This window comes from Pseudorca crassidens, chromosome 10 (genome assembly GCF_039906515.1).
Source record: "Pseudorca crassidens isolate mPseCra1 chromosome 10, mPseCra1.hap1, whole genome shotgun sequence".
Lineage (NCBI taxonomy): Eukaryota > Metazoa > Chordata > Mammalia > Artiodactyla > Delphinidae > Pseudorca > Pseudorca crassidens.
The window spans coordinates 50,652,406-50,665,395 of NC_090305.1; the positions used below are offsets into that span (position 1 = coordinate 50,652,406).

The 12,990-nt window shown below is 37.1% G+C and overlaps 1 protein-coding gene across 9 annotated transcripts in view; it reads left to right on the top strand.

Moving 5' to 3' along the window:
- CMC1 (C-X9-C motif containing 1) overlaps nt 1-12,990 on the top strand; it is a 130,000-nt gene that overhangs the window by 63,811 nt on the left and 53,199 nt on the right. For 4 of the 9 annotated variants that reach the window (XM_067753564.1, XM_067753560.1, XM_067753566.1 and 1 more), the window contains exon 2: nt 10,943-11,032. In XM_067753564.1, the coding sequence (XP_067609665.1) occupies nt 10,990-11,032 (43 nt within the window). In that variant the 5' untranslated portion in view covers nt 10,943-10,989. Of the gene's footprint in view, nt 1-3,914; nt 4,059-10,284; nt 10,401-10,942; nt 11,033-12,990 lie in introns of those variants that run through there. The other 5 variants (XM_067753565.1, XM_067753558.1, XM_067753559.1 and 2 more) reach the window with 5 other exon arrangements.

Sequence of the window (12,990 nt, forward strand, 5' to 3'; positions counted from 1 at the left end):
CAAAAAAAGTGGCATTATCTAAATAACAATTAAATTAATTAAATTAGAACATTTTCAGTGTTGAAAAGGCATTCCTTGCCCTTCCGGTGGTGTCACTTCTTCCCAGTGGAAGATTCTGTGATGCTCTGAGTTGCGTCACTGTTATTTTTGTGGATTCATGACAAGTGCTGCTGTCATTTGCCTTGTAATTGAGGATGGCATGTTGCAGGAACACGTGAGCCCCAGAGCAAAGTCTGAACTAACAATGTCAGCTAGTGAAAAAGGTGAAAATTGACTTTCAGATGCTGATAGAATGTTGAGAAGTTAGAGCTTTGGAAATTTTCCCTGGTGGTGTTATCCTGATTCTTCATCTCAGTATAAATTCATGTGACTATAGAGTAGCAAATTCTCAAAATTTGATTTTTTTGTAGGCTTTGGTGCAAATGTATAACATATGCATCATATTGACATTGAGGGAATCACCCTGTAATTTTGTGAATAAAAAGTGCGATATCTATAATATTTGTAGTGTTGAGGGAAACTTTGAAATATGTATAAAATCATAATTAATTAAAAATTGACATTTAATGATAAGTGTGCTACCAAGTGGTATCAGAATTAATTATATATTTTTAAGTCTGTTTTTTTTGGGGGGAGGGGGCGCTGCATGGCATGCAGGATCTTAGTTCTTTGATCAGGGATAGAACCTGTGCCCCCTGCAGTGGAAGCGCAGAGTCCTAACCACTGGACCTCCAGGGAACTCTCAAGTCTGTTATTTCTGATTTAACACCAAGAGTATAGAAAATCTAAAGCAATATTTATATGATTCTAGAATTTTCTTTGCCATATGTTTTAGAAGAATGATCAGAAGGAGTTCTTGCAAGCCATTTAAAAAATGTTTCTGGAGGAATATTATAACCTAGAATTTATAATATAGGTAAATTTAGGTAATCAGTATTATAATTTACTTATGGAAAAAATGGTTCAGTATCACAAAGCTATGTCTTTATTCAGGGAGCTAATTTAAAAAATTAGTGCTTTATCTAAGACCACTGCAAGATGTGTAGAGAAAGAGTGGGTTCATCAGGACACATTATAGGTGAGTTGTATAGATTAAAACTGTATGAGTGAAAGGAAGAGATCACATTCTGAAATTGATTATATACAGTAGATCAGCATATCACAGTATTTCTTCTAATCTGTTCAGTAATAATACTGTCAATTACTGATGCCTAAATATGGTTTTCACTGTAGACAAGGAGAAAAGAAGTGTGTGGAGACTGCCCCAGTTTTATTGTCTTCCCTCCAAATAGATACCAGCTTTCCACTCACAGGATGTGTCACAGGCTCTTCAAATTCAGCTTGTCTACCCTGAACCACCTGGGGTTTCTTTTGTCTCCCTGTCTCAGTGAGTGGTCACATCATTTCATTTGGAGCCAGAAAACTGGGAAGCTCGCCTTGACTCATCCTGGTTCCTTAGTCCCCTCAGGTCCCACCACTCCTCCAGAGCCTCCCTCTCAATCTGTCCTTTTCTCTCCACCCATACTTGCAGTTCCTTCTGTATGCTAGTGTTCTTTTTCTCATCTTATAGCAGCTCTGGCAAAGCTAAGGAAAAGGAGAAGGCATAAATCAATAATGTAGGCCAGAGTTCAGCAATCTATACCCTGGGCAGAATCTGGTAAGGCCTGTAGGCTGTGAATGGTTAGTAACATTTTCAAAGGGTTGTTAAAAATAAATAAATAAATAAAAGGAGTATACATGACTGAGGTGGTTTGTAGCCTACAAAGCTTGAAGTATTTACACTCTGGTCCTTAACAGAAAAAGTTTGTTGACCCCCTGGCATAGGCAGTGAAAATTGGGATACAGTTATAGGTGTAGTAAAGAGCAAGAAGTCATGTGAACGTCTTCATATCATTATTTTGAAATTTTAGATGAAATGGATAGTTTCCTTGAGAAATACAAACTTACTAAAAACTGCAACTGACTCAAGAATAAATAGAAAGCCCTTAGAAAATTGTATCAGTAGTTAAAACTCTCTTTGCGTCTATCTCCCACACACATACATACTCCCAAACCCTGACTAAACCAGGTACACACACACATGTACACATATACGTGGCAGGATATTGGCTTATGTGATTGACTGTTGGGCAGGTCTGAAATGTGTAGGGCAGGGTGTCAGGAAGGGCAGCTCTGGAACTCTTGGTCATGAGCCAAAGCTATGGTCTGCAGGTGGAATTCTTTAGGAGAATCTCAAGTGCGCTCTGAAGGCTTTTCAACTGATTGAATCAGGCCTACTCAGATTTTCTAGGATGATCTTCCTAAAGTCAACTGATTAAAGATGTTGATCACATCTGCAAAATACACTCCCAGCAACAGTTTGTGTGAATACCTGGGGACTAGCACCTCACCAAATTGACCCATAAAGCTGACCATCACAGGTGGTTTCTACCAAACTTTCAAAGGACTGGTAATAATCTTGATTTTTATACAAAGGGGTCCAGAGAATACAAAAAGAAGTCCCTAATGTATTGTTTAAATAATGTGACTTTGATACCAAAACAACACAAAGATAGGAGAGTAAAGTCACAGGCAGATCTCAACATGAGGATAACTTCAAAAATTCTAAGCAGAATTTGAGCACTCAAGACAGGTGCTGCTGGTTACTACTCACTGTTCTTCTAAAAGACATAGACAGAATTGAAAAAGAAAGGTACAGAGCTTTCCTGATGATTGTCTATATAGAAATTGGAGGACTTCCCTGGTGGCGCAGTGGTTAAGAATCCGCCTGCCAATGCAGGGGAAACAGGTTTGAGCCCTGGTCCGGGAAGATCCCACATGCTGCAGAGCAACTAAGCCCGTGCACCACAACTACTGAGCCTATGTGCCACAACTGCTGAAGCTTGTGTGCCTAGAAACCACGCACCACAACGAAGAGTAGCCCCTGCTTGCCGCAACTAGATAAAGCCCGTGCGCAGCAATGAAGACCCAACGCAGCCAAAAATAAATAAATACATTTATTTAAAAAAAAAGAAATTGGAAGAGAATCTATTGGCAGAGTATTACAATTAATGAGAATTAAGTAAGGTTGTATTGGTTACAAGGGCAATATAAAAAATTTTGTTGAACCTACCTACCAGCAATAAATAATTACATATTATTTATGAAAAGATACCTTTCCTGATAGAAATAAATCTAATAAAAGATGAATAGTCTCTCGAAGGAGAAAGTTATAAAACTTCTTGTCTACTTAATTATTTAATTTCTGATAGTTAACTTGTTAAAATCACCCACTGTGAGTATAGATTCGTATCATGTTTTAATGTTAACATATTGTCAATTGAAGTAAAATATATATATATATATATATATATATATATATATACAGTGAAATTTACAGATTGTGAGTTTTTTTTAAAATTTATTTATGGCTGCTTTGGGTCTTCATTGCTGCATGAGGGCTTTCTCTAATTGCGGTGAGTGGGGCTACTCTTCATTGCGGTGCGCAGGCTTCTCGCTGTGGTGGAGCACGGGCTCTAGGCACGCGGGCTTCAGTAGTTGCGCACGTGGGCTTAGTTGCTGCGCGGCAGGTGGGATCTTCCCGGACCAGGGCTCGAACCCAAGTCCCCTGGGTTAGCAGGCAGATTCTTAACCACTGCGCCACCAGGGAAGCCCAGATTGTGAGTTTTGATAAATGCATATACCCCAAGCAGGACATCCCTCAGAGAATATCCGTCTCAATGCCCATGGATAACTACTGTTCTGATTTTTATCATTGTAGATTAGTTTTGCATGTTCTTTTTTTTTTTTCCCAACTAACTTTTGGTGTGTTTTTTAAAATTTTTATTTATTTATTTATTTTGCGGTACATGGGCCTCTCACTGTTGTGCCTCTCCCGTTGCGGAGCACAGGCTCCAGACGTGCAGGCTCAGCGGCCATGGCTCACGGGCCCAGCCGCTCCATGGCATGTGGGATCCTCCCGGACCGGGGCACGAACCCGTGTCCCCTGCATCGGCAGGCGGACTCGCAACCACTACGCCACCAGGGAAGCCCAGTTTTGCATGTTCTTGAATCCTATGGTATGTACTCTTGTGCCTGGCTTCTTTTTCTCAACATAATTTTTGAGATTCACCCAAGTTGAGTAAACCAGTAGTTCATCCTTTTGTAGTGCTAAATAGTATTCAGTGGACATTTAGGTTGTTTCCAGTTTGGGGCTATCATGAATAATGCTTCTATAAACTGATTTGTACAGGTTGTTTTCTGGACATATATTTTAGTTTATCTTGGGTAAATGAACACCTAGGGAGTGGAAAATAGGCTGGGTGTATATTTAACTTTATAACTTAACAAGCAGGTTTCCAAAGAAGTTTATCATCTCACACTCCCGCCTGCATGTATGAAAGTTCCAGTTGCTCCATGTTTCTTCCTTACATTTGGTGTCATTACTGTTTTTCATTTTAGTCATTCTGGTGGGTGTGAAATGACATCATAGGTTTCATTTGCATTTTCTTAATGACTAATGTGATTTTGAGCACCTTTTCACGTATATATTTACAGTTTTGTGTATCTTCTTTTTGAAGTGTCCACTATAGCCTTTTGCCTCTTTTTTATTGGGTTGTTTCTATTTTTGTTATTGATAATTAGGAGTTTTTTAATATATTCTAGAGTCAAGTCCTTTGTTAGATACATATATTTTGCCCGTTTCTAATTGGATTGTTTTCTTATGGTCGAGGGTAAGCAAGTCTAAATATTCTGCAAATACATAAAGATCTTCTCCTGTGATTTCTTCTAGCAGTTTTTTTCCCTTAACTTTTTATTTTGAAATAATTACAGACTCACAGAAGTTATAAAAAATACTAATGTGTAGAGTCTCTTGTGCCCTTCACCTTGCTTCCTCCAACAGTGAAATCTTACGTAACTGTAGTACAAATATCAAAAGCAGGAAACTTGACGTTGGTACAATACTGTTAACTAGACAGTAGACCTTTTCGGTTTTCACCAGTTTTTATATACATGCATATGTTTGTGTGTATGGTTCTATGCAGTTTTACTCCATGTTCCTGTTCTTAAAGGGAAAGCATTCAGTCTTTTACCATTAAGTATAATGTTAGCTATAGATTATTTGCAGATTCTTTGTTAGATTGAAGAAGTTCCTTTCTAGTCCTAGTTTACTGAGTTTTGTTTGTTCATTTTTAATGAATAGCGTTGAATTTTATGTTTTTTTCTGCGTCAATTGATGTGATCTTATGGCTTTCCTTTTTTACACTGTTAATATGATAGATCACATTGGTTGTTTTTCAAATAGTGAACCAACCTTGCATCCTTGGAATAAAGCTCACTTGGTGTGGTGTATTTTTCTTTTTATACATTGCCAGATTTGATTTGCTAATATTTTGTTGAGGATTTTTGCATCTGTATTCATGAAGGATATTAGGGCTTTTTTTAAAAAAAATATTGATTTGCTTTTGGTATCTGAGTAATGCTGTCCTAATAAAATGTGGTGGATTCAACCAACTGCCATTGTGTAATATTGTAGTACCCATGTATTGGAAAAAGTCTGCGTATAAGTGGACCCTCACAGTTCAAACCCGTATTGTTCAAGGGTCAACTGTATTGGTTTGAGACTTTAAATATGAGCATTTATTGCTATAAATTTCCCTGTAAGCACTGCTTCAGCTTTGTCTTACAAATTTTGATATGTTATGCTTTCATTTTTATTCAGGTCAGTGTATTCTTTTACTTCCTCTTTCGACTTATGAATTATTTAGAAGTGTGTCATTTAATTTCCAGGTGTCAGGAGGTTTTCCTGCTATCTTTCTGTTACTACTGTCTGGTTAACTCCATTCCACTTGATTTATCTGTATGGTTTCTGAATTTATTTCTTAGTTTTTTTAAGTGGTTGTTCTAAAGATTACATTATGCATACATAGCTTATCACAGTCTACTAGCATCAACATTTTATCTTTCAAATAAAATGTAGATATCTTACTACCACCGAAGTTGCTTTATCCTCTTTCCTTTATCCGGAAGTCATCTTTAATATTATCTCTATATACATTGAGAATGCTATAATTTTTGCTTCTGTCAAAAATAATTTTTAAAATTCGAGAAAAGAATAGTTTATTACATTTATTCTTTGTGTTGTCCTTTCTTCATTCCTGTTGTTCTGAGTTTCCTTTTGTTAATATTTCCTTCCTGTCTGAATAACTTCCTCTAGCCATTCTTTTACAACAGGTCTGCTGGCACGAAATTACCTTAGCTTCCTTTCCTCTGAGTTATCTTTATTCTGTCTTCAATCCTGAAAAACATTTTTTCTGGTTATAGAATTTTTGATTGACAGGTCTTTTCTTTTAGTACTCAAAAATACTGTGACACTTCCTTCTGGCCTCTGGTTTCTGAAGAGAAAGCCTTTGTCTTCTGAATTTTTGTTCTGCTATATTTCTCTCTGATGCCTTGAAGGTTTTTTTTTTGAATTTTATTTTTTTATACAGCAGTTTCTTATTAGTCATCAATTTTATACACATCAGTGTATAAATGTCAGTCCCAATCGTCCAATTCAGCACACCACCATCCCCTCCCCACCGTGGCTTTCCTCCCTTGGTGTCCATACCTTTGTTCTCTACATCTGTGTCTCAACTTCTGCCCTGCACCTTGAAGATTTTTCTTTCTCATTTTCTGAAGTATGATTATGATTTGTCTGGGTGTGTATTTCTTTAGGTTTTTAACTGTTTTCTTGAATTAATAGGTTTTTGTCTTTTGACTAGTTCGTAAAAGTGTCAGTCATTTCTTCAAATATTTTTTCAGCCCTGCATTCTTTTTACCTCTTTTTCTGAGACTGTGGTAAAATCAATGTTAGATCTTTTCTTCTTGTCTTGCAGGTTCCTGAGCCCCAGTTCATTTTTTAAAAAGCCATTTTCTATTTTATAGATTGGAAGGTTATTATTGAATTATTTTCTAGTCCTCTGACTTTTTATTATGTCATTTCCATTTGATTTTTGTATATTAATCTTGTATCTGGAAGCCTTGCTGAACTCATATACTAGTTCTAGTAACTTTTTGTAGATTCTATTGGATTTTCTATATAGACAATTATATGATCTTTGAGTAACTATGGTTTTATTTTTTCCTTTTCAATCTGGAAGCCTTTTATTTTTCTTGCCTTATTGCACTGGCTAGAACATCCAGTATAATGCTGAATAGAAATGGTAAGAGCAGACTTCTTTATCTTTTGTTCCCTGTTTTAGGAGGAAAACATTCAGTGTTTCACCATTAAACATGATATCAGCAGTGGGTTTTTCTTTAGATGCCGTTTATCCTGTTGAGGAAGTTTCCTTCTGTTCCTACTTTACTGAGGGTTTTAATTAGGAATGGATATTAGGTTTTTGTCAAATGTATTTTCTGTGGCTTGTCATAACCACGTGTCTTACCTTCTTTAGTTTTTTAATATGATGAATTACATTTCTTGACTTTTGAATATTAAGTGAAGCTTGCAATCCTGGGATAGACCCCACCTAGTCATGAGGTATTATCCTTTTTTGTATTGCTGAATTCAATTTGCTCATCTTTTGTAAAGAGTTTTACATCTGTATTCATGATGGGATATTGGACTGTAGTTTTCTTTTCTTGTAATGTCTTATCAGGTTTTGGTATCAGGGTAATGCTGGCTTCAGAGCAGTTTTCTGAAAGAGTTCGTATGGAATTGATATTATTTCTTTCTTAAATGTTTGGCCACATTCACCAGTGAGGCTCTCTGGGTCTGGAATTTTTTTGTGAGAAAGCTTTTAACTACAGATTCAATTTTCTTAATAGATACAGGGCTCTGCTGGTTATATGTCCTTTTGAGTTAGGTTTGGTTATTTGTGTTTTTCAAGGAATTTGTCCACTTCATCTTTGTTGTCAAATTTATTGACCTACATTTAAAGATCACTTAAATACATTATTATTATTATATAAAAATGTGTATCATTTCTGATCTTTGTGACCTCCCTTTTTTACTGGCAAGGTGGTTTATCAGTTTTAATAATGTTTTCAAAGAACCAGTTTTGGTTTCATTGCTTTTCTTTATCATTTTGCTTGTTTATTTTGGTTTCTATTTCATTGATTTATGCTTAGGTTTTATTATTTCTTTCCTTTGCTTTGTGTTTCTTTATTCTTTTTCTAATTTCTCAAGGTGGAAGATTAAGTCATTGATTTAAGACTATCCGTTTTTTCCAATGTAAACTTTTAGTGCTATAAATTTTTCTATCAGTACTGTTTTAGCTGCCTCACACAAATTTTGATATATTTTCTTTCATTTCAAAATACTTTCTAATTTCCCTTTTCATTTCTTCCTAGACCCATGGGTTATTTTAAAGTGTTATTTAGTGTCCAAATGTTTGAAGATTATCAAGAGATCCTTTTGTTACTGATTTCTACTTTAAATACACCGGTGTCAGGGAACATACTTTGTATGATTTGAATTCTTTTACACTTATTAAGATTTGTTTCCTAGCCCAGACTATAGTTTATCTTGGTAAATATTCAGCTGTTATTGAGTGGAGTATTCTATGAACGTTAGGTCAAGTTAGTTGATGATGTTGTTCAAGTACTCTACAGTTTTAACATGTAAATTTAAATGTATGTTTTCTAATATGCCTTATATATTTACACTTGTACATCATGGATTCATTTTATTTGATCAGAATACATTCTCTATTACTTCTTGTGGCAGATTTTATTTTACAAAGAAGGTTACAACAGTATCTTCCCTCTCTCAGGCTCTTTGTGATGTGGCCCTCCCTCCACTGGAGTGTAGGCTGAGCCCAGTGACTTGAAATCAACATATAAGGTAGCAAGAACAAGGCTGCATGGCTTCCACAACAGGCTCAGAAAAGGCCACCTACCCACTGTACCCTGTGTAGGTGATTTGGCCTTTCCAGTCCACACATCAGATAAATATGTGAAGAAAGAAGTCTTCTTGGCAGTAAATCCTCCAGCCCCAGCTTTTGTGGCTATTGAAGTCAGGGCCTGTGGCTGGAGTCTTCCCAGATGAGCCCCAGACACAGAAGCAGAGAAGAGTCACTTCTGCTCTACCTGCCTGAACTCCTGCCCATGGGCTCCCTGTGCATACAGAAGGATTCTTGTTTTCCATCACCACATTGAATTAGTGGCTTGGTTTGTCACACTATGATAAAGATCATTTCTTTTTCGGTGGGGTTGAAAGAGAGAAACTTTTCAGTTCTTACATATCTGAAAATATCTTTAATTTCACTCTTAATTGGCTCTGGAATTCTTGGATATAAAGTAATTCTTTCTGAGAACTTTGATGTTATTTCATCATTATCTTCTTGCATCCACATCTTGCCTGTGAAACACGATGTAAATCTGGTCCTGTTCCTCTGTGTGGTGATTTTTTTTTTCCCTTTAGAAGCTTTTAGGATTTTTGAGCTTCAGATATTTCATCAAAGTGCATTTAGGTGACCTATGATTTGTTTCTTTCTGAGAACTCATGTCTTTTTATTTGCTTCAGTATATTATATTTATTTGAAAATCTTATTTTCTTTACTCTTTTCACCCTCTTAGGAGTTGTTTACTTCTTGATTAATTACAGTTGGGTTCTCCTTTTCACTGTGTTGTCCTTCAACAAATTTAGGTGATTCTTGGCTGTTTGGTTGTTGCTGATTTTGTTTGCTTTTTGAGATGCCCTCTTACCCTCTCTACAAATACTGTATCACTTCATAGCTGCATCCAGAGGATGTTGGGAACCAGGAAAAGTTTAGGGGTTCCTGGTCTTAAGTGTCACTAGATAGATACTGAGAGACTTTCTGATCTTATGGAGATAAGTGCCTGTATTTACTTATTTTACCTGTGGTCTGAAGGCAGCAGAAGAGTGACCTCCTTTGGCTCCTGCTGTGGTATTTCGACCACTAATGCTTTGGTTTCCTCTAGGGATGTCTCCTTCTCCCCGTTTCTGCTGCTTCAGAGCGTGGAGCATGCTTCCTACCTTTTTTTTTTTTTTTTTTTTTCTTTTTTCTTTTATGCGTTACGCGGGCCTCTCACTGCTGTGGCCTCTCCTGTTGCGGAGCACAGGCTCCGGACGCGCAGGCTTAGCGGCCATGGCTTACGGGCCCAGCCACTCCGTGGCATGTGGGATCTTCCCGGACCGGGGCACGAACCCGTGTCCCCTGCATCGGCAGGCGGACTCTCAAGCATTGCGCCGTCAGGGAAGCCCGCTTCCTACTTTTGGTATCAGTTTTTTCCTGGGAAAAAACTCTGGGGATAAGATTGCCTCCTTTAATCTGATCTCATCTGCCTTTTGCCTTTCAGAATTCCTGATCATTTGGAGGATACTTACCCCTTTGGATTTCAGGGTTCTCTAGGAATTTGAGGAGCAGGTGGGAGTTTGGAGCAGGTGCTTCGGCTGCTGTGTTAGTCTAACTGAGGTAGTTCTATTTAAAGTGCACAGAAACCTCCTGTAGTTTGTTTTTCTATGCACACGAGTTCCACTTTTTCTTCTTCTGCCAGCTCTTTCTTAAGCTACCCTTGTTACTGGGTGGAGAAACTACTCACATGTCTCTTAATCTTGGATCTCTTCATCTATCCTTGGATCTCAGTACTGTATTGCTAAAAATCCTCTTTTTGTGGATTATATGAATTAAAAAATTATAACACTTTATGACTTTAATTTTGCCAAGACTACATGGAATGTGTTATCAAATAAAAGTGTTGCAACATAGTTTGCAGAATGTTTTAGAAAGATGTTGCCTACACCCTCACATTTTTTCTTTCATATATAAAACAATATTTAGAATGATTTTCAGCGACTAAAGAGTCACAATTTCATGAGGTCATAGAAGAGTCACTTTTTAATATATTTGCCTAGGCTTTTATTTTAAGTAGACCAGAGTGCTTATTTTTCCCCTAAACTGGTGATTTACCTGAGACTTTACTATATTAAAGGAAGATCTTTTTTTTTTTTTTTCAGAGCAGCATCTCAGACATGTCGAAAAAGATGTTTTGATCCCCAAAATAATGAGAGAAAAGGCCCGAGAGAGATGTTCTGAACAAGTTCAAGGTAAGATTCAAATATTCATATGAAGATCAAATACGTTTTTTATAACATGATCTGAATTTAATCCTTAGCCTTAGGAATCAAGTAGTCAATGAATTAATATGTATGAATTGCTTCTTACCCTTTCACTCAGATACCAGTATTTCAGCTTTCAGAACTTCCAGGCAGTGTTCAATTCATTTACAATTTAAAAATATTCTCCCAGATTCCTAGTAAAAAGCATTTTTTCCCAGATGTACAGTTATATAGAGAGAAAAACTTGTATTCATATTTTGGAGAAACAAGTTATTCTGGTGATTCTGATAGGGAAAGAAGAAACATCAAATGTAATGTGTGCCTGTTTTTCCTCTATCAACATATTCATATAGGAATATAGTCTAAGATGATTTTCTTTGGCGTTGTTGTCTATTATTGAATTGTTAATGGAATCTCAGTAGTACTTACAAGTCTTTTAAAAAACTTTTCTATATTCTACATTTCTGAGCAGAAGATATTTATGTAAATGCATGCACTAGACACCCACATATGCATGTATTCTTTGAAAAATGTTTTAATATAAAATATGCCTGTATTCTATAAATCTAGAGATATGTTGATTAATATGTAATATTATAGTGAAAAATACAAAGGCGTAGAAGATGAAAAATGAGGCCATAAATGGTGGGTAATTAGAAAAGCAGATAGCAGTATTATTGTAGAAATGTTTTTTTAATAAAAATCTTCCTCTTGGGGGCTTCCCTGGTGGCGCAGTGGTTGAGAATCTGCCTGCTAATGCAGGGGACACGGGTTCGAGCCCTGGGCTGGGAAGATCCCACATGCCGCGGAGCAACTAGGCCCGTGAGCCACAACTACTGAGCCTGCGCATCTGGAGCCTGTGCTCCACAACAAGAGAGGCCGCGATAGTGAGAGGCCCGCGCATCGCGATGAAGAGTGGCCCCCGCTTGCCACAACTAGAGAAAGCCCTCGCACAGAAATGAAGACTCAACACAGCCAAAAATAAATAAGTAAATAAATAAATTAAAAAAAAAATCTTCCTCTTGGAATGTCCATGGCAAAGAAACAGTGGTAAAATTGTGCTGACGTGGACTGTTTTCCCAGCATCCCTTGTAGCCTTCGTTGAGGGACCACAGTAATGTTTAGTGGGGCTGATGGGCTGCAGTGCCCGGCAAGTTTCTCTGCGGGAAGCCAGGCTGTGTCAGCTGTAGTTTGGGGACTGTGTCAATAACATTTGGGTGCTAGGCACATTTCTGTCCCTTAGATGCTATCTCCTTAGAGAATGACCTCTGGGACTGATGGACAAAGGCAATAAAAGAATAGTTCCTCAGAATTGACATTGTGTGATGGTCATTTCTTTTTCTTAAATGATTTATCATGAGCTATTCCCATTTTAAATCCACCTATAAATCAGGTTTGAATTAAATCCATCTGTAAATAAATTTATTAACAAGTTATCAGTAATTTATTAGTATCATTTGATGGTCTTGGTTTCATTATGAATTAGTTGTATAATCAGAGCACCTTCCTTTCCCCCACCCCCAGATGGCAGGAGAAGTTACTCCGTTGGCACCTGCGGGTAGGGTTCAGTGCACACCTGGCGTCAGCGGGTGTCATGCTGATGGTCTCAAGAGGTAACCCTCCACCTGCCTCATAGGACTTTAAAAAAATATCCTGATTCAGGTGAGGGAGGATAAAACTTAAAAATGGATAATAAAATTATAGGGTTTTGTAACATGTTATTCTGATATCTAGAATGAAAGAAAGCTAGATAACTCAATTACAGATTTCTTACATGATTCAGATGAAAATGTGAAATGGTCGAGTTTGGGTTTCAGAACTACCTTTGCTTTGCTCTTAGGCAATGAAACTTTGGTCTTTGAAATGAAAGAAATAGCGTATAACTTTAAAATATTTGTGTTACACACCTATTACTTTGTAATGGTACAGAAAAGAAAATGTTTAGT